The sequence below is a fragment of the Aethalodelphis obliquidens genome, unplaced genomic scaffold, assembly GCF_003676395.1.
Source record: "Aethalodelphis obliquidens isolate GAN/ISIS:26980383/991018 unplaced genomic scaffold, ASM367639v1 scaffold79, whole genome shotgun sequence".
NCBI lineage: Eukaryota > Metazoa > Chordata > Mammalia > Artiodactyla > Delphinidae > Aethalodelphis > Aethalodelphis obliquidens.
This window is the reverse complement of record NW_020838023.1, coordinates 7,346,825-7,369,798: the sequence shown is the minus strand read 5'-3', so window position 1 is coordinate 7,369,798 and position 22,974 is coordinate 7,346,825. Positions and strand designations below refer to the sequence as shown.

Genomic DNA, 22,974 nt, shown 5'->3' with positions numbered 1-22,974 from the left:
ATATGGTTGAAATTTCCCTCCAGATCCAGTTTCTCTTCCCCTGCATCCAAAGGATTCTTTCCTGATGCTCTTGATACGTCACTGAACTTTTTTTTTTATTGGAGTATATTTGCTTTACAATCATTGAAGTTTAAAGTAACCATTTAAATTACTAATGGGGGAAACCATGAAGAGTCTTGGCTCTCTTGAAACCCAATTTTCTGTACCAAGAAAAGACAGTGAAAAAGTACATAAAGTTCACTTTGGTCCAGTTCACTTCCAGTTGACCAGTTCACTCTGGTCCAAAAGTTGTTTGAAACTGGAGGGTGACTTTCCTTATAGAATCATAATTAGAATTGCCAGTTACATTCTCTGGGCAGCTCCCAGACATGTCTCTAATACATACCCCAACTGAAATAGAGATGACAGCCATTCACAGTCAATTACTAGCAATGCTGGCATTGATATTTAAAACCAAAAAGAAATACAGCTAAAAAATACAATCCAACGTCTCTTGAATGCTGGAGACTGAGGAAAAGTAGGGAAGCAACTGAAATTTTTGTGACCATTCTCAAAAAGACTTTTAGGGCAGGTTTTAGTGTCGCTGAACTCTTATTAGTTTTTGCTTGTCTGAGAAGTTCTTTATTAGGTACCTCATTGGCTTTAGGCTTTGCTGCTCTTAGTTCATTATACCTAATTGCACTTCCAAATGTCCAGTTTACCTTTTCCCTGATACAGACATATTACCAGTGCTTTTTTCATATTGACTGGCTAGGACTGGACCCATCCTGTTTTAATTCCTTAGTGCTCAGAACGTGAAGTAGTCCTCGACAAATGTTCCTAGCACAAATGAGTGTGGAAAGCTTTTTCCCCACCCTGAGGTATTAAAACAAAAATTAGAAGACTACAGGAAAGATGACCAGTATTTTAAAGAAGACGTCAATGTAGATGTGAGGAGACAAAGAGACAGAGTCAAGTCGACAGGAAGTGGGTGAGGTGATGTCAAGCAGAGAACGTGGATTCTGTTTGAAGAAGACCGGGGGGGACTTCCCTAGTGGTCCAGCAGTTGAGACGCCGTACTTCCACTGCAGGAGGCATGGGTCCGATCCCCAGTCAGGGAAGTTCCACATGCCTCAGGGTGCGGCCAAAAAAAAAGAAAAGAAAAGAATACCAGTGGGACCCTAGGAGTAGAAGGAAGGCTGAAGGACCTCCAAGAAAGGGCAGGTGGTCAGGAGGTGATCACAGTTATGCAGTGCGCCCAAATCAGGTGCTTGTATAACTCAAGGCACGATAACGTTGTCAAAAACGTCATTCCTTATGGTAGAACAATCTATGCCATTGTTTTCTCTCTCTATCTTAAGACTTCCCTCATGTCTTAAATAATTTTTAGAATTAACTATAATGCAGAAGGGATCATTAGCATTATTTGTTCTACCATCTGCCTTTGAATCTGTCAATATATTAGAATAAGTACATAACGGAAATCTTTTTTTAAGGACACATCAAAAGGAATTTTAAATGCTGTATTAATAATGAATTATATCAAGTCCTAATGCATTTTAGTGCCTAAAGGTCAAGAAAGTCTACTATTATAATCATGCTCAAAACAAAAGGGAAATTGGGAGAAGCTTTTCAATTCCGTCCCTAAGCTACATATGGACACACTGCCATGTTGACATGGCCCAGACAAACGAGCAGCACGGGAGAAAAACCAAATGATGAGCCTACCGTGAATGTCTTCCTCGCATACGGAGCCCCAGGAGTCAGGAGTTCCTCAGAAGTGACGGGTCTTTTTAACACTGTAAGACAGACACAGTGTCAAGGTACAGACCCTTCTGAGCCCTCTGTTCTTTCATTCAGCAGATATTTACTTAATGCCTCATGTGTGACATCAGTGACCAAAAGTGGCAAAGATCCCTGCCTCCCAGTTTATATTCTAGCCGCACAGAGGCAGAAAATATTAGCAAACATAAATAACCCTAAACCTAACTTACAGAGCTACAGAAAGCAGAGACGGGAGCAGGGGGAGGGGAAGCAAGAGTGCCAGGGGTGGGGTAAGCAGTGGCTTGACATTTTTCTATAAAGGAAAAGACCACGTTTTCTAGTTCCTGAATTTCTTTCTCTTAGACCTTGATGTGCATTCAACATGTCAAAATTACGAGAAATCCTTAAAGATGTTAAAAAAAAGAAAAGGAATTCTGACTCTGGCCGTCTGATAACCGTTCCCACTCCATACAAACCCCTCCCCCATCATACCATACACGCCCCATTCACCAAAGCCTCATGGATTTCCTTATTAATACCCCAGATTGCGGGTACGCACTGCCTTTTGCCTTGAATCGTAACACTGGGGAACTCTTCTGCATAATTAACATGTGCTAGGTACTATGTTAGGCGCTTTAAATATATTCTATTATTTAATCATCACAAGAACTAATGGGTTCATTTCATCCTTATCCCTATTCTATTCGGGAGGAAACAGAAGCTGAGAAAAGTTAAATAGCTTGTGTCCAAGGCCTCAGAGTCAACAGGAAGTAGAATTAAGATTTAAACTCGGGCTTCCCTGGTGGCGCAGTGGTTGAGAGTCCGCCTGCCAATGCAAAGAGAAGGGGTCCATGGTTGAGGATTCTGACCTTTTTATTCCCTGTCACTCAACTGCCTCCAGGCCCCTACCCTGGAGTTTATGAACTCCCTCTGGGGTTTATGAACGTGGATGTAGGAATCACACTGTACTTGTGATATTTGACAATATCGATCATTTATTTTTATTACACTTTTTCCCTATTTTTATTGAGATATAATTGACATATAACATTATATTAGTTTCAGGTTACAACATAATGGTGCATATATTATGAAATGATCAACTACTCCAGTTGACATCATCACCTCACATGGCTACAAACTTTTCTTTTTCTTGAAATGAGAGCTTTTAAGATCTACTCTCTTAGCAACTTTCAAATACACAACCCAGTATCATTAACCATAGTCACCTTGCTGTACATTACATTCCCCAGGACTTACCTATAAACTGGAAATTTGTACCTTTTGACCCCTTTCACCCATCTGGTCCACCCAACCACCAATCCCCGCCCACCGACCAACTCCCCTCTGACAGTCACCAATTTGTTCTCTGTATATATGAGTTTTTTGTTAGATTCCACATACAAGTGAGATCATATGACATTTGTCGTTCTTTGCCTGACTTACTTCACTTAGCACAATGCCCTCAAGGTTCATTCATTTTGTTGCAAATGGCAGGATTTCCTTCATTTTTATGGCTGAATAATACTCCGTTGTGTACGTGTGTATATGTATGTGTGTGTGTGTGTGTGTGTGTATTTATATACATACAAAAAAAGTACCACATTTCCTTTATCCATTCAACCATTGATGGGCACTTAGGTTGTTTCCATGTCTTGGCTATTATAAATAATGCTGCAATAAACATGGGGTACAGAGAGCTTTTCAAATTAGTGTTTTCATTTCCTTTCGATAAATACTCAGAAGTGAAATTGCTGGATCACATGGTAGTTCTACTTTTAATTCTTTTTTAAGGAACCTCCGTACTGTTTCCCATAGTGGCTACACCAATTTACATTCCCGTCAACGGTGCAAGAGGGTTCCCTTTTCTCCACACCCTCTCCAGCATTTGTTATATGTGTTCTTTTTGACGATAGCCATTCTGACAGGGATGAGGTAATATCTCATTGTGGTTTTGAATCACACTATATTGTAATATTTGGCAACAATACTGATCATTTAATACACTTTCTCTCTTATGTTAAAAAATGTAGAAACTTTGAAACCTAGGGAATTATTTCTAGCTTACTCTTTTCATATCCTTGGGAACTTATTTACTCATCACAATGATACTGATCATGTTACTTTCTGTAGCACTTTCTTTATCTGAATTAGGGCATTTATATACAGTGTTAAAAAATATATCCTGATGGATATCTAATGATTAATTTTAAATGCCTTACTGTGAAGCCTGCTTACCTGCTTGAGAGAAAAAAAATCACAGATGAGCTCCCTGCATCTTGGGAACCCTCTTAGAGTGAAAGAGAAGCTTGTCAGAATACAGGTAAGAGGTAGGACTTATGAACCACAATGAAGTCCTGACAGCTTTGGTCCTTAGAGACCCAAAAAAGGCAACCTGACCTTTCTTTTCTGTCTGCATATCAGTAATATTTTCCCTTTGAGTGGAGGGCTAAGGAGAAAGAGGAAACAATGCAAACCTACCTCAGGGAAGATGAATGTGTAATTTAAGCAATTAACACTTTGTTCCTCCTTCTACTCTGGTAAGCAATCAAAAACATGTAAAATGGCTTCAGCACAATTAACCCTTTCCTGAAATTGAACGCTTCTGATTCTAACTTGGACGCATCAGATTTCTACCAGGGCTTCAAACATGCTATTTCAAACAATATAGTTCTTCTCATTCTACCTTATCAGCAGTGCTCTATTAATTGAAAAACCTGGTAATATATGGGTTCTGGAAGATTTTCCAGCCAGAGACAGTGTGGAAGCAAATTTCTTCATTTACTTGCAGGTTACAACTTTATTCTTAGAGCTAACCCTCCAGAAGACAGCAAAAAAAGAAGAAAAGAAAAAGTTAGATGAAGAAAAATACCTAGACAACAGCATTAGATGACTATTTTCTCTCAAAGCCCTTTAACAACATCTATTTGTCCTTATTCTCATGAGTGCATTTTTTTTTCCTCAAAGAGATGATGTGCTCACTGAGGGATGGGGTCATGACCTCTCATCTTTGTATCCCCAACATCTGGTAATAAGGAAACGGCATGAACAAAGGAACAAAGTGCCTTCCCTGAAGGTGATACATGGAACTGAGGGTAGACAGGGCACTAAACAAATGGAGTGGAAGGTGTTTTCACGGCCATGGTTATCACGATGGACCAGGCAAGCTAATCCTGGAAAGGAGGTGGGTGAGCACAGTGAGAAGGTGGTGGTATCGATGGGTTACAGGTTCCTGTGAGGCTTGAAGAACTGATTAGATCTAAGTACAAGTTCATTAACAATCTTTGTGCCTAGGTTTTTTTTCTGGAATGTAAAAGCCATGGAGGTTGGTGAGTAGAGTTTGAAACCACAAGGCACCAACAGTCCACTGCAGGGATGGCTAGGTTTGCAGAGATCCAAGCTTCTTCCTTAGGGGTGCGGAGACCCAACAGATCTTTGCATCAGTTGCAGTCTGGGACAGCGCTATCTCCCCTGCTGTTTGCTGCTCAAACCTTCCTTCAGGACTGAGTGTTTCCTCCCAGTGCTGGGACTGCTAACAGCAGACAGCCCTCAGACAGCCAGTGTTCTCAACTGTCCTTGGAACTCTCTCTCCAAAGACAGCCGCTTTCCCCAGGTCACGCCTTCCTCCCAGGGGCAGCCAACATCCAATGACTGATCAAGGTGAGGGTATAAAAGCCTGGCCACCTCACCCCAAATCGGGACAACTCTCAAAGACCATCCCAACTCCAGAGCTCCACCTGGGGTGAGCCGCAGCCTTCACGGGGACTGCACTGCAGCCCAATTCTCCCTCGGCCCAAACCCACGTCCTTCCCTTGCATCCAAGGGGTGCTGTCCCCCAAGAGCACAATGTAACAAGATGCTCTCACGCTAGTCTCCCTCTGCCTGAGAATCCGCTTCCCGGGGAGCCCCGCCTGCACACAGGCCCAGGTCCCCCACAGTCACGGTCAGAGACGGGGCCGCTTGTCAGCCACTCACCAGACTTGGGGTTGCAGAGCACGGGGGGGCTGCCGCTGGCGGGGGGGCTGCCGCTGAAGTAGCCGCTGCCGCCGCAGCTGCTCATGCTGCTTCTCCGCATGGCAGACACGATCTTGACCTCCTTGCTGGGGCTGACTGTGGGCCGGGAACACACAGAGTCACCGACGGTGATGGTCTCGGCTCCCCAGAGCATGCACGCCGGCTTTCAGCTGCCAGGTACAGTGAGGCAGGTCACGTGTGCCGGGATAAAGCACTCTGGCCTTGGCGTCGGAAAAGCAAGGGTTTGAGTGGCAGCTCTGCCCGACAAATAGCACAGCCTGGGGCCATTCCCTCCGGTTTTCTAAACGTACAGTTTCCCCAACTGTAAAGTGGGCAGAATGCCATCTCATGGGACTGGTGCAAGGAGTGGATTATATATTTAAAAGTACTCAGTTACATAAAATATTATTTTAAGAACTACCGAGTCCACACTAAGCATCCCTGAGAGGATGTAAATTAAGTGCTGGCGAGACGCTTAATGAGTTAACAGTGATGATAAGTGCCTCCTGGTTGAAGATTAAATCTTTAATCACCCAGAGCCACAGAAGGAGATTAAAACACAGAGCACAACTTCAGGCTTTGAAGGTGTATGTGAGGCAGCAGCTTCAGTGATATGATCTCGTTCTCTCCACTATGGAGTTGGCTGGCTCTCAACGAGGGAAAGAGAGCCCTTAAGGCATATGATCCAATGAAAGAAACCATGGAGAGTGCTCTGCTCAGTGCCCGGCACATGGGAAGCATAAAATCAAGGCTGGCTTTTATGGTGACCATGGTTACTGTATCCTTCTCATCATCATCACTTGTTCACGTCTACGGGGCCCACTGAAAAACAGGCAAACCTCAGTACCAGCGAAGACGTGAACGGTTCCTCTGCATCTGCAGGAGACGGCAGCCTTAGGGACACACAGCTGGTGCACATCTAAGCACAGGCCTAGGCTCCTGACCCTTGGCTAGTGTTTACTTTCCTGGAGTGGCTATTGGCCCCTTCTCTGCTCCATCCCAGCTGTGTCTGAGGAACCTGGGATGTAGAAGGTTGGGTAGGAGCCGGTATAATATAAGCACTGGGATAAGACAGAACTGGTGCAAGACCCAGCCCTGTCCATCACTTTCTAGCTGTGTGACCTTGGGTAAGCCACTCAACTTCTCCATGCCTCAGTTTCTTCATCTGTAAAATGGAGATAAGAAAAGTCTTTCCTCGAAGAGTAATAGAATTAAACGAGAAAATGTACGCAACTAAGCTTGGGTCTGTGCCAAGGGCACAGAACGTTCTCAGTACATCTAGTTGTAAGTGTTCTCACGGTCTGCTCCTATTCATAACCAAGACACATTTTCATTTTGCTCTGGGTTTCGGGTGAAGCCCATAACTTCCAAACCTTAGGCCAATCAGTTTCTCAAGTCAATGTCAAGTTTTCAGAGGAGTTGAAGACATCCTGTTAAGCACCTCACCCACTTACACAGAATGACACATCAAGTTAACCTTTTCCGGGTGAATGGGATTATTTTATATTTTGTTTAAATGGGGTTATCTTTGCGAACATCAGTCATCATTTCTGTCCAGGTTAGTTGTCAATATGGGACAGACTGACCTAACATATAATGTCCCAGGCTGTGCCTTCTGAGCACCCGTGTCTACCTTTCACAGTTTTAATTTGTTCTGTGTGATGGAATGATAATCGGTTGCCTTTTAGTTGTATATGCCCTAAGAAGACTTCATTCATCCTTAAAATACATAGCTTCTCAATGCTGTGACTTAGAAAACTGGATAATTAACGATATGTAAGGATTGTTTGTAAATGAAAAGTAAATAAGGTAGGAGTGAGAGCTTGAGTGGTCTTCTATAATTCAAATACATAGTGTTATAAAACAGACTTCTTAGCATGTATGTTGGCTGCACAGGAACAATCTGGTTGTATGTGTGTATGGTTTCTTTTGGGGGGAGTAATAAATAAATAAATAAAATTTTGGTTATCAATAAATACAAATTTGCTGGAGAACAGAATTTCACAAAGGTGAGTTACAACTATGCTATTTCTCAAAAGACAGATCTATATGATCAAACAAACCAGGGAACTGACATACCTGACATAAAACTGGTAGATTTCCGATTGTCATGGCTCTGCTTCCTCAGGCAGAAGGGGCTGTCATGAGTTTCCTGGGAGGAGGGGGATTTTTCATTGAGCAGCTCCATCAGTCTTCGCCTCCGCCGGAAGTTCATTCTGAACTGGTAGAGAAGATTGCTGTCCACAAACGGGTGCTTATTGGACACTGGGGAGAAGAAACAGTAGATGAGGGCTGCCTGGCCACTAAGCACTGTAGCCAGGAGACTCCAGCCAACAGGAGGAAAAGTCTTGAGAAAGGGTTTAGTTCTACAGATGTCCCAGGAGCTTGCAGTCCACACATGGTCCCAGATTCTTTCCACATGTCATGCATTTTAAAAATCTGCTAACCAATTCCTCTGGGGGAACTCTGCCTGATCTCACCCCAATCTAAGCTATACTCCTCCTGGTATTGTGCAGGCTCCTACTTTACCTCCATCTGAGCACTTGTCACACACGCTCTCATTGTCCCTCAACTCCTCTGTCTTTCCCACTAACCTCTAGGCTCTTTGGGGCAATGATCGTGGCTTCATTTAGTCATGTGTCCACTGGGCCCAGCACACTGCTTGTCCCAGAGCAGCACGGCCATTCATTTTTAAACTTTTTATCTTGTGATAATTATAGACTCATGGAGAGTTGCAAAATAATATAGAGACCACATAGTATATGATTCCATTCATATGAAATATCCAGAACAAGGAAATGTACAGACACAGAGTAGACTGGGTGGTTGCCAGGGGCTGGAGGGGATCTAGGGGGTTGGGGATGTTAACTGAAGTGTGAGATTCCTTTTTGAGGTGATAAAAATGGTCTAAAATTGACCGTGGTGATGATTGCATATATCTGTGAATATACTAAACCAATGAATGGTATGCTTTAATATGAGTGAATGGTATGGTATGTGAACTATATCTCACCAAAGCTGCTGAAAAAATCAACAGCAACAAGAAATAGTAGAGAGTCCCCGTGTACTCTTCACCCAGATTCCCCCAGTGGTTTCATCCTACAGAAATAACTAAAGTACAATATCAGACAAAGACATTGACATTAGTACAATCTATAGACTTTATTCAGATTTCACCAGTTTTTACGTGCACTCATTTGTGTGTGTGTGTGTGTGTATTTTTAGGCAATTTTATCACATGTACTGATCTCTGTAACCACCACCACACTCAAAGCACAGGACTGTTCCATCATGACAAAGGGACTCCCTCATGCTAACCCCTGATAGCCTCCCACTCCAAATCCTTAATGTCTGGCAACCATTAGTATGTTCTCCACCTCTGCAATGTTACCACTTAGATAATTTTATAGAAATGGAATCAAACTTTATGCAGCTGTTTAAGATTGATGCTAAATGAATGAATGGCTATCCAGATAAAGGCTGGTTACTTGCCAAGGAAAATCTACACTTTTGAGCACCTAATCACGCCAGGCCATCAACTCAAAATCAATAATAACAATAGCTAACCTTCATACAGCATATTCTATGAATTCAGCATTATTTTAAATGCTTCATTTGTATTAATTCCTTTAATTTTAACAACAGCCTTGGGTATAGTTACTGTTACTTTCTTCCTTATTTTTTGATGAAGAAACTGAAGCCCAGAGATATGAGTAAGACCCAAAGAAGACACAGTAAATGGCAGAGGTAGAAATATAACCACAGTATCTGACTCCAGAGTTCAAGTTCCAAATTATTACTCTCAACTGCCTCTCTGAAAAACAATTCCTGGGCTTCTTTAGGTTCTCATAAAGAACTGAAGTAATGTTACATAAAACTGCTAATGTATGGCTACCAGGCTAAATTTACATCCAATTCTACATTACCATTTATATCTCGGGGAGCTACAGTGGTCTATTCGCAAGTTTATATTCTGAGTTCTAATCGTGGAGTTTGTGAAACAGGCAAGACATCAAGCTCCAAAAGCCATGTTCCTAGGTCATTTTGTCTCTGGGAAGAAACCAGGAACCCTGCAAACTGGCCAGCGTCATGCTGAAGTCCCAACCCCCCAAAATTGAAAACAATTGAATAGATTTTACAAAAATATATATATAATGAGCACGTGAGAAGCTCAACCTCATTAGTTAATATGGAAATGCAAATTAAAATCACAATGAGATGCCACTTCACACCCACTAGAATCACTAAAATAAAAAGAATGACAGCATCAAATGTCGGTGAGGATATGGAGCAACTGGAACTCTCATTTTGCAGGCAGGAATATAAATGGTAAAACCCGGTTGGAGAATAGTCTGACAGATCTTATAAAGTTATACACATATCTACCCTATGTCCCCACAATTCTTAGGGATCCACCCACAACAAATGAAAACATATATCGCCCAAAATGTTCATTGCAGTCTTATTCACAATAGCCAAAAACTGGGGACAACCTGTCCATCAACAGGAGAATGGATAAGTAAATTGTAGATACAATGAAACACTACTTGACAATAAAAAGGAATGAGCTGCTGACACATAAAACAACGTGGATTAATATCAAAAGCATTAAGTTGAGTGAGAAAAGCCAGACACAAAAAACATACACTGAGTGACTTAATTTACATGAGGTTCAAGAATAGAGGAAATTCACTTATAATGATAGAAATCAGAAAGGGGAAGGGGAGAGGACTGACTGGAAAGGAGTAGGAGGAAACTTTCTGGGGTGATGAAAATGTTCTATATCTTGTTTTTACATGAATATATACATTGTCAAAATGCACCAAACTAAACATTTAAGATATGTATATTTCATTGTAGGTTAAGTATATGTATATTAATAAAAAGGAAACAAACAACAACAACAAATCTTATAAATGGACTGGGAGACTAGGAACAACAGAGTCTTAACAGGGACTTCCCTGGTGGTCCAGTGGTAAAGAATCCACCTTCCAATGCAGGGGGCACGGGTTCGATCCCTGGTCAGGGAATTAAGATCCCACATACCGCGGGCAACTAAGTCCGTGTGCCACAGATACAGAGCCCACGTGCCCTGGAGCCCGCGGGCCACAACTAGAAAGAAGGCCATGCACCTCAACGAAGACCCCGCATGCTGCAACTAAGACCCGACACAGACAAAAAAAAAAAAAATTAATTAAAAACAAAAACAAAAAATAGAGCTTAACACTGTAAACCCACATTGCCAATATAAGATGCTACATAATGTTAATGCCCAAATAATCATTTGGCTATTAACCACTGGGCATATGGTCAGTCTCAGAAAGGAGTGGTCCTATTATAGTATAATTCACCCACTTAATGTGCATAGTTCTATATATATTCTAGTCTATAATATATTCACAGAGTTGTGCATCCCGTCATCACAATCAATTTTAAAACATGTCCATCACTCCCAAAAGAAACACAACACTCCTTAGCTATCACTTCCAATCTGCCCATAACCCCTACGCAACCCCTAGGCAAGCACTGATCAACTTTCTGTCTCTGTAGATTTGTCTATGTTGGGCATTTCATATAAATAGAGTCATATAAGATATGGTCCACTGTGACTTGCTTCTTTCACTTGGCATAATGTTTACAAGGTTTATCCACGTAATGCCACGTATCGGTACTTCACTGCTTTTTACTGCCAAATAATATTCCATTGTATGGACATACTGTATTTTGTTTATCCATGCATCAGTTGATGGACACTTGAGTTGTTTTCACTTCCTGGTTATAATGAATAATGTTATTAACATTCATATACAAATTTTTGTGTGGACATATGTATTCATTTCTCTTAGGTTTACAGCTAGGAGTAGAATGGCAGGATCACATGGTAACCCTACACTGTATGCCAGGTTCTTCTCCAAAGAGGATGCCCCATTTTACATTCCCACCAACAGAGCAGGGGGTCCTAATTGTTCCACATCCTTAGCAACCCTTGTTATTCTCTATCTTTTCTGTTACACTTGTCCTAATGGCTGTGTAGTGGTATCTTATTGTGATTTTGACTTTCATTTCCATGATGGCTTATAACGTTGAACATATTTTTACGCGCTTATTGTCTATGTGCCTACCTTCTTTGGAGAACTGTCTATCCAAATCCTTTGTCTATTTTTTTAATTGGATTGTCTTTAAAAAAAAGAGATTTATTTTTTAAAGCAGTTTTAGGTTCACAGCAAAACTGAGCAGAAAGTGCAGAGTTCTCATATACTCTCTGCCCCCCAACACACAACTTTGCTCTACCATCAATTATCGAGAAAGGAACAGATGTTACAATTGATGAATGTACACTAATACATCATTATTATCCAGAGTCCATAGTTTACATTAGGGTTCACCTTGATGTTGAACATTCCACAGATTTTGTCAGATGTATCTACCATTATATTGGGTTGGCCAAAAAAGTTCATTCAGGTTTTTTCTGTAAGATGTTATGGTATACAGTATCATACAGACTATTTTTGCTGTTCAAACAGGCTCTACTAGCTATGCTAGTAGCTTACTTGCTATATGCCACTGTACTAACTTTACAAATATTATACAATACTGTCCTCACAATCACTCTGTAAGTGATTTACAGTGCAAGAATTGAGACTGAAGTTACTTCAGTAACTTCCCCAAGGCCACACAACTTTGGCTTCTGATCCAAAAGCAACATGTTTACTTAGAAACACAGGCCACAAGAGATTGGAAAAGACTCTAAAGTTATAGTAAAATGTCACCTTCTCCAACACTCAACTTCCATGTTCATCACAGAGTACATTTTTTATTTTCTTTCTGTCACCCATACACCTAGCGATCGGCAGTCTTTTTGTGACACCACACTGTAGCGTAATATGGGTTTATTTGCTTGGGGGAGCACATCTCTTTCCCCAACTAAGTCACTCTGCTTGAGAGCCTGGGCTGTGTCTTAATCATTGTGGCATCCTCAAACCCTAGACTACTACATGTTTGGGTCAGAGTAGGTGCTCTGTAAATGGCTAGAAGTGAATTGTCCATGGTGGGTAGACAAAGGGATATGAAGCACATCCAGAATACAGCTAACTTTGAACTACCTAGTGGCTAGTTATGTAGCAACCAGTCAACCTGTGGGCTCATGGTATGTCATGAAGAGTGTGTTGGGCCATGGGGAAATTGCAACATTAAGGACAATGGATTTAGTTTTTCCTAAAAATAAGTATATTCCATTTAAAGGCTTTCATTTATTCTAAAATTATATCATCACAACTTTTTTGTTGTTCATTCACCCGCCCATTTATTCAACTAACGTTTATTGAGTCAGGATGACTATATGCCAGGTATTTTTCTTGCCCAGTGTTTTATGAAATTATGGTAAAAACAGAAGTTCTTTTTTTTAAGTATTCATTCTTGGCAAAAATTTTTTTTTGGACTGTGAAATTCAAAAATTCTATAAACCACTGGGAAAATAATCTAATACAATGTATTAAGAATCACATTAACCCTTTTATCAATAATGTTTACTGGTTCAACAGCCTCCTTGGGTATTTCACAAACAGAATCACATCGCTTCTAGGTCAACACCAGCAAATGCAATCTAGGGTTGCAACTGTATTTATCATCCACATTTGCTAATGAATAACTCTTCTGGTTACATGAATATCAGAGTCTCAGAAATGTGGGTCCCTATCAAGAGAGTACACCCTGCTAAAATTTAACTTAATGATTCATATAGGTGTTTCACAATCTTTAAATGGTGATAAACTATTCACTTCAGCTAAATGAATGATGTCGGCCACAAAGACAAACACATCTAATTCAGTGATAATTCTGCATGTTCTCAGTAAATAATACATTCTTGCATTCAGGAGATACTAAATGCATCTTGAACCAAAAGATAAGCCAATTACACTTTGATATGATATCTACAAATAGTAGCTCTTTCAATAGTCAAGTTTTTACATAAATTTAGCACATTACTACATTCAATAATACTATAATATGGGACTTCCCTGGTGGTGCAGTGGTTAAGAATCCACCTGCCAATGGAGGGGACATGGGTTCGATCCCTGGTCCAGGAAGATCCCACATGCCACAGAGGAACTAAGCCCGTGCACCACAACTACTGAGCCTGAGCTCTAGAGCCTGTGAGTCACAACTACTGAAGGCGGTGCCCCCTACAGCCCGTGCTCTGCAACAAGAGAGGCCACTGCAATGAGAAGCCCGCGCAGCAACAAAGACCCAATGCAGCCAAAATAAATAAATAAATGAAATATAAATAAAATTTTAAAAATGCTATAATACAATTTTATAGATAAGTTATTTATTTCTGGCAACCTGTTCTGAGTTTAGGATGATTTTTTAAATCCTCAAGGTGACTTTGGCAACAGTATCTTAAATTATAACCTGAAAATACATGGTACTGTATATAGCCTTATTAACACCTATTGTTTTGTCTTTGTACAGTGAATTACACAAAACATTGGCTTTGGTATAAATAAATCCAGAAAAGCATTTGAATCTAAACGAATTCCATAACAGATAAAAGTACTTTAAAAATATTTTTAATTGAAGTGGAAATTTGACTACTAAGTTAACCTCCTCAGGCTTTGACTACTGAGTCAGAGATTAATTCACCCCCATTCCCCACCTCCCCAGCATGGTACCACCTCTATCTTAAAGGGTAAACATACTATCTAAGATAAGACACAAGGACTAAGTTTAAATAGGCTTTACTCATCACATTCTCTTTCCAGTAGTGTACATGACCTTCAACATGACCAAATCAGGGAAAACCAGGACTGGATGAGATAGTAGACTATCCATGTAAAGCATAATGTCAAGCAGATTGTAAGAAGGCAATAAATTGCACTTTTGGGGCTTCTCTGGTGGCGCAGTGGTTAAGAATCCGCCTGCCAGTGCAGGGGACACAGGTTCGAGCCCTGGCCTGGGAAGATCCCACATGCTGCGGAGCAACTAAGCCCCTGCACCACAACTACTGAGCCTGCGCTCTAGAGCCCGCAAGCCACAACTACTGAGCCTGCATGCCACAACTACTGAAGCCTGCGCTCTGGAGCCCGTGAGCCACAACTACTGAGCCCGTGTGCCACAACTACTGAAGCCCGCAGGCCTAGAGCCCGTGCTCCGCAACAAGAGAAGCCACGACAATGAGAAGCCCGTGCACCGCGACGAAGAGTAGCCCCTGCTTAGCGCAGCTAGAGAAAGCCTGCACGCAGCAATGAAGACACAACACAGCCAAAAATAAATAAATAAATATACATGAAAAATAAATAAATAAGAACATTCAATTAAAAAAATTGCACTTTTGTTATTTTACAACGACTGTTGTTGTCTTTACTGTGACCATCATTTGCTGGTGATATACTGCCATGTGACTTATGGGAATTCAATTTTGTGAGATACTACATTTAACGTCCCACTTCAATTTTCAAGGACTTATTTGGGTGTTAGGGCCTCGGGAGCAGCCACATGAAGGTCTCCATGTGTTCATCCTCCAGCTGTGTGTCTGGCACAGATGGAGTCAAATTCTTCTCTCAGAAGAGAGAAGTGACAATTGCATGTGTTACATGCATTGTTTTCAATGAATTATTTGACTTTCAAAAGGATTCTTTATTTTTTACCCTCTCATTAAAAGTTTAATAACATGAACAGAGTTTCATACATTTGCTTCGTTTGTGAGTGTAGCCCTAGGTATAACAAAGATAATCGTAGCTACAAAAGCTAAGAGTGCAGGTAGACAGCCATATAACAGCATCAATCAATCACACGTGACATCATTCATTTATTCAACCGAGTACCTAGTAAGTGACACGCAGGATCCCAGCCATCTATCCTAGCATGCTGATTGGAATATGACACCTCGTCTGCTCATCCTTTCAAGCTCATCAATACCAAAGTCTTCTAAAAGAGACATTGTTTCACATGAGAAGAAAGCAGTTAAGTTGGGATTGTTCTGAAAACTCTCTTAATGCTAAATAACTTTTAGAAAACAGTATCATGCAATGAAAAGCAAAGGTTCTAGAGTCAGAAAAGCTCGGTTTTGCTCCCAGTTCTGCCACCTTTATGAACTGAGTGATTAGGGCAACTTACTAAATTTAAGCCTCAAATTTTTTGCATAGTTTTGCTGTGAAGAAGAAATGGGATAATTTACATAAGAGATTTGAAATGGTATCTGACATATAGTGTTTTAAGTGTTCTTCTCAGATTCCTAAAGATTGACTTTAGCTTTTGGTCACTTAAGTTCTTGCACAGAACCCATTTCTTTTGTCTTTTCTGCCCTTCTTTTAAGAACACTTGCCCAGCTCCCACGAGCAGTTCTGTCATCTCTCACTTGAGAAAAATATGAAATCTTAACCAGATGTCCAGTTCAGGCTTGGCAAGTATCCCACTGGAAAATAATTAAATCTCAGAAGTCAAAGAAAAGCGAGAAATAAAGGAGTGAAGTAAGACACAGGAAGTTTTAAGAATTAGTTTAAGGAAGCCAAAGATTTCTTTTGTTTCGCCATAAATTACATATGTAGAGTCTCAAGAAATAAAAATGGCTAAAGGGCATATCGTTTATATTCCAGACAGAGAGATGCATTGATTCTTTCTACACTTTAACATGACACTCTCCAAATGAAATGCAAAAATCATTTGCTACATAAGCAAGTTGCTCTTTGTTAAACACAGAAAAAATACCCTAAGAGCTAAGGGGAAAAAAATTAAAGAGAAGGAAAAAAAAATCAAGGAGGAGAACAGTGACTGGTGTCTCTATATCTTGAGGTCATTCCAATTCTTCATTTCTTAGATCCCAATGCTATACAGGACCTATATATTAGAGTAAATGTTGTGATATATATAATTTAACAGATTTCATTCTTTGCTCCTTGAAAATATATATATTTTTTAAAATGGGCACATCACCACTGTTTGCAGCTATACAAATTTGGAACCAAAGTTGATGCCTAGCAATAGAGGAATAGTTGACTGAATTGCTCCTGGAGAAGATTAATCTCTAAGCAGGAGGAAGTAAGGAGAGACAATATTCAACTCAGTATCTACTGTTCTAGTTGTGCTTTTATCACAGCTGTAACTGAAAACTGACAACTTCTTACTCATCCAATTTATAGTTTCTGGGACTTTCCAAGCATTCTCTTTTTATTGGTGGAATTCTCTAGGGGCTTGGCTTGGCTTAGTATTAAGTGAGACATAAAACAAGAGGAAAAGCAGAAACAGCCAGAAAGCTGAAGCAATGTAAATACAAGACAATCTTATTGCTTAGGGAAATGGGGGCTTTAGAAGCACTGAACTCCCAATGTTCATATTTGGTAAAAGAAAACAGATCCCTATTCACTGTATGCCTTCACTTTTTAAAAAAAATTAATTTATGTATTTAGTTTTGGCTGCATTGGGTCTTCGTTGCTGCACACGGGCTTTCTCTAGTTGTGGCGAGCAGGGGCCACTCTTTGTTGCGGTGCGCGGGCTTCTCATTGCGGTGACTTCTCTTGTTGCGGAGCACGGGCTCTAGGCGCTTCAGTAGTTGAGACACGCGGGCTCAGTAGTTGTGGCTCACGGGCTCTAGAGTGCAGGCTCAGTAGTTGTGGCGCACGGGCTTAGTTGCTCCACGGCATGTGGGATCTTCCCGGACCAGGGCTCAAACCCGTGTCCCCTGCATTGGCAGGCAGATTCCTAACTACTGCGCCACCAGGGAAGTCTGCCTTCACTTTTCAGAAAGCATGAGGGGAACGTCATGGAGTCTACCGAAATCATAAAGTGACACAGTTCAGATATATTCTTTTGGTGGATAATGTGGCTACATTTTTTCTCTTATAAATTATTAGGATGGGTTAGCAAAGAAAGGAATTTTTAAAAGCTGATTATCTGAAAGAAGGAGAATTGGCTTCTATTCCATTCACACATTTGTCCTAAGGATGAATATAAAAACTTATCATCTTAAGCCCTATAAGTTCCGCTAAATATAAGACATTTTAGGCTACTTATCTAGCTGGAGAGAGGAAGATCACATACCTTCATCCATCCTTGAAGTGTTTGCTGGCAGATGACATAACACAACAGACATCATGAAATAAGTAACTGAATCCAGCAGTGTGATAAGAAAGTAAGAAGGTGGTGGTGAGGAAGGGGGAGGGGGAAAGAATGTGTGTACATCAACTGTCCCCTGAATAGCACTTCATCAGAACTTTTAAAAAGTTTTAGAATTTAGAAGAGTCAAAAGAGGGCTTAGACAGGGGAATAAGGATAATGACTATTATAATGCGGAAGAAAAAAGACCAGCAAAGGATGAGGCTGGGGGGGCTGTGACTAGTCCTGCAAGTTGGTGTCAAAGCTAAAACGTCTTCAAGGTCACCTTCCAGGCAGAAGGCCCTCCCTGGCTGTGATTAACATCGTTATCATCAGAACATCGCACAGCAGCAAAGGTGGGCATGGCTCACCACTTCACCCAGTGTGCGATGGTGGGTGAAGGATCTTTCTGGGCCATCAAGGATGTCACTCCATCCTACCACTGGCTCCATTTCCTCTTGTTTTCTTTTTTATATCCTACTGACCCTTATAGCTCCTCCTGAAAGGACATTAGCACCTACAGACATTGCTTAAGAGGACTGACAAACTTTAAGGATTAAGAGGTGGCAGATCTAGTCCTCAGACATTTGCGTTAATAAAAGGCAAATAAATTCTGCCTATGAAACTGCTGCACCTTCCCTGCCAACAAAAGCTTTCAGTTGTTTCACACGTCCAAGTATGGATCTGCACTCTTTTGCCTCCCTGCTCCTGCTAGATCACAGTCCTACAGGGTCCAAGCATTTTATGTCACTTAGTACGCTGCATATTTAAAAAATTGTCAGAACTAAAACACATAAATATTATGCTTTTTAAGTCATGTGTCTGTTGGAAAATATGAATTGAGCATTAATTACAACAGAAGATGAAAGCTATTTTTTCAAGAAAATCTAAACTGTACTTAAAGCCATAACTACCCATCTCAAACCATCCTAAAGGGATGCAGGAGTTGAAAGAGCTCTGTTTTCCAAAGCAGCACAAGTCCTTGATTCGAGGTTAGGCAATTATGCCACACAAGGACAGTTAGGTGCCTGGGATACAAAACTCTTCAAAAGGCAATACCAACAGTCAGTCAGAGAACTAAAATAATTACTTCCTGAGTACTGACAATATTAAGAAGAGGATATGAGAGCAGAAAATTGATTTTAGGGCATAAAGTTCTATGAATTGATATTACTAAAACAAAACACTTCATATACACAAAGTTAGAACCCAATTACACTTATTTAATTGGCTGAAGGGAGGAAAGGAGATGGAAAAGAGGAAAAAGGATCCAAGTAACTTCAGTAAGATTGCAGAAAAGATGAAAATCAAAACATGACATTGTAATTGTACGGGTTTCTGCTGCTTCTGTGTCTTACTGCGAGAAAAGTAAAGGCAATAAACAGATGCAAGGTCAAATTATATTTTATTCTTCTCTATGCATCTTTAAATAACAGCTGGGTGCATTCCAAAGCCTAGAACCTCATGTTGTTAGTGATAAAATTCAGAACAAAGAGTATGTTTTTCAAAAATGAGGTTGTTTTTCAGAGACTAATTCATATTGTAAGTGCAGAGAGGTCTGAAAACAAATTTACTTTGTCTGGCAAATGAAATCCTTCATATGCGTAATTCAATGAAAGAAATCTGTAACTCTGTTCTAGAGCCTTTGGAATTGTGGCATAAATCCAAGGGCCTTCAGTGTTGATTTATTTTTAAAAGTATATATTCAGTATAGAGTATGTATAAGATATTAAGACCAGCAATGGATGAGGCCATTAAACGTATATTAATCTCTACCCACCAAGGCATCTGATGATGAGGATATATTGATGATAACAATAATAAGAGTAGCAATCAGCTAACATTTACTAAGTGGTACACATGGCATGATAATATCATTCAGTTCTCAAAGCAGCAGAGAGAGCTATTGTAATTATTTGTATTTTACAGATGAGATTACACAAGGTCAACTTGCCCAAGGTCCCATAGTCATTAACTGGAAGATCCAAGACAGAAGCATTGACAGATTAACTCTGAAACCCCATCCCTTAATCTCCTCCCTAGACTGTCTCCCATCCCATAATAATGCCAAATGAGGAGGCAATGAGCTTACAAACACCAGAAAGCAGTCTGCTTTTTCCTCATTTATTCCTGTCGCCAGGTAACAGAAGACAACTTGGCTGGGCATGTTTTCTACAAAATTCTTCACCAGGGTAAAATGTTGATTACCTTGGAATTGCTTATTAAAAGGACAAAGAGACAGCATGGTAAACACCCCTCTGCTTACAGATGGTCTTGGGTTGAACACTGGCTTCACTCTTTACTAAGTTACTTAACGCCCCTGAACTTCAATTTTATTCATCTGTAAAATGAGTTGAAGAGGTAATGAAACAACATAGGTAAAAGGCTTATTAGAGTTTCTGGTACATAGAAGCAATCAGTTAATGTTAGCCATGTGTGGGCTTCCAATTGAGGGCCCACCCAGGTGTCAGTGCCCAAAGGATACCTTTCTAATCCTTTTCAGACTTCACCTATGTAAGCAAAGCTTCTGGCAGCAACTCTAGGTGGTCTGTGGGAAAAGAAGGCATCCTACCTAAACCAGATAAATTCAGCACGGCCAGCAACGTAGAGAAGGACATCCAATGTGATGCTGGAGGTATCAGAATAAATCCTACTCAAAACCACTAGCTATGAAAGCCCACCAAAGCCTTATTCCCAGATGACATCTGCTTACCATTCCCAGAAAAGTTACCATATAACCTGTGCGTGCTTTAGCATACAGTAGTTTATCAGGTATTCCATATGAGACCGGAGAGACTAGGACCCTTGAAGGAGGAAGATGCAGACGTTCAGAAAAGGAGGATGTCAGTGGTGAGATTTAGTAGCTTTTAAAAAAATAAGTCTCCATATATTTCTATATTATTTATACTTGTACTCATCTTAAACAAAAAAGGAAAATAGGAAATACCTCACCTACTTTTTTTCCCAGTAAACTTTGTTTTAAAATAATTCTAGATTTATAAAAAAAAAAAGCTGTAAAGACCGTACAGACAGTTCCCATATATCCTTCACCCAGCACCCCCTGACGTTAATATAACCATGATATAAACTAAGACAAAACTAGGTCAAAACTAAGACATTAACACTTGTACATCCACCTGCTTTAAATCTAGCTTAGAGCTACCAGGAGCTCAGGCTGAGGACAGAGGAAACAAACTGTTCCTTGGAAGCCCATGTTTCAGAGGGAAGGTCACTTAGTTACTTAATGAAAAAGACACTTGTCCTCGTGGCTGACAATACTAGCTGCTTGTCCAAAACCCATTTTCCCTTTCTTCCTCCTTTATTATTTGTACAGGGCAGCACTGTGCCCGGCTAACAGCATTAGATTCACTGATTGCCATCCAGCGAACGAGTCCATGTTGACACAGATCTGGCCCATGTAATGTCAGCAGAAATCTCTGGGAAAGGTGACTCTTCCTAAATAAAGAGGAACCTTTCTGTTCAAGCAGGCATTACTACATTTTCTCTTATTTGTAGCAAAACACAATTCTGTTATTGTTCCAAACTCAGGTCTGGACACAGAAATCAAAGGCTTAGAAAACAAACACTTTCTGTTTATCTGCAGCCCACACCTTGTAACAAGCTATGCTTTACTCAGAAGCCAAGAGCGATTAGACAGAAAGTCTTACAGGCAGAAGATATGCCTTCCAGCAACTCGGCTCTGATTCCCTGGTGACAGAAGTGGTTATGGACAGTCCCTGGGTCTCAGTGTTTCCATCTGTGGAAAATAAATTACAATAACTTCTTTTAACCAAAGCAAGTGAAATTAATAAATATATGGGAAGCCACAGCTCTCTGGAAGACAGGGCTGCAATGATGCCCGTGTACCATGAATAAATAATATTGTTCTGCTGTCAGCAAAAATCCAAAAGATCCCATGACAAAGACTAGGAATTTAAGAAAGTGCTCCTGAATTTGGGTTCGTATACTGGATAAGCCCATTCTGAGCAAAAAGAGAACTGCTGGGGCTTCCCTGGTGGTGCAGTGGTTGAGAGTCCGCCTGCCGATGCAGGGGACACGGGTTCGTGCCCTGGTCCGGGAAGATCCCACATGCCCCGGAGCGGCTGGGCCCGTGAGCCATGGCCACTGAGCCTGCGCGTCTGGAGCCTGTGCTCCGCAACGGGAGAGGCCACAACAGTGAGAGGCCCGCGTACAGCAAAAAAAGAAGAGAACTGCTGAGTTCAGATCCAGTCCAAATGATCTCAGTCAACAATTTCTGACTTGTGGAAATATTAAAAATATTTAGTCAAAGGAAATATTTAAAAAATCAGAGAAAAAAGAAAACATGACTGTGAAATCACTGAGCTAAAGAAGAGAGAAGAGGGACTTCCCTGGCAGTCCAGTGGTTAAGACACCTCACTTCCACTGCAGGAGGCACGGGTTCAATCCCTGGTCGGGGAACTCAGATCCCACATGCCGCACAGCAAAAAATAGGAAAAAAAGTAAAAAAGAGAGAGAGAGAGAGAAGAATTGTTGCCATTCCAGAAACTTGTGTGGCTGGCACCCAGGTTTACTTGGGTGTCCAAACTGGTACAGCAAAATAGAGACACCAAGGTGCTTCCTCAACACAAACTTATAGGCATTTCAGCTGTCGGGGAACAAAGATCTCAACAAAGATCTCTGAGCTAAGGAGCTGAAAAGTGGAATACACACTCACTGGGATACCACCATACTCTGTGCTTTGTTCAAAGGTCTAGAGCTTTGCTCTTCAGAATGGCTGACAAGCACCAGAAATCTGGCAAGGAGCTATAAGTGTAAAATACACACTGGATTTGGAAGATTGAATATGAAAAAAAGGAACATAAAAGAGCTGATCGCTATTTTCCATATCGATTATATTTTGAAATAACATTTTGGAGATGAGTTAAATATATATTATGAAGGTTAATTTCATCTGTTCTATTTTACTTTCACTGCGGCTACTAGAAAATTTAAAATTACATATATGGATTGCATTTGTGGCTTTCATCCTATTTCCATGGAAAATAGGATCAGTCTAGAGGCTGGTACCTCATAGGAACAGATCAGCTAACAAACAAGTTCATCCCTTTAAGTGTAGCACTTTGAGAGCCATTTGTCCTGGAAGAT

At 40.7% G+C, this 22,974-nt stretch overlaps 1 protein-coding gene across 3 annotated transcripts in view; it reads right to left on the bottom strand.

Annotated features, from left to right (window-relative positions):
- The window catches only part of DEPTOR (DEP domain containing MTOR interacting protein), a 142,963-nt gene that overhangs the window by 41,797 nt on the left and 78,192 nt on the right, over window positions 1-22,974 (bottom strand). For 2 of the 3 annotated variants that reach the window (XM_027092560.1, XM_027092559.1), the window contains exons 5-7: window positions 7,837-8,022; window positions 5,719-5,853; window positions 1,708-1,778 (exon numbers count right to left, since the gene is read on the bottom strand). In XM_027092560.1, the coding sequence (XP_026948361.1) occupies window positions 1,708-1,778; window positions 5,719-5,853; window positions 7,837-8,022 (392 nt within the window). The remainder of the gene's footprint in view (window positions 1-1,707; window positions 1,779-5,718; window positions 5,854-7,836; window positions 8,023-22,974) is intronic. The other variant, XM_027092561.1, reaches the window with a different exon arrangement.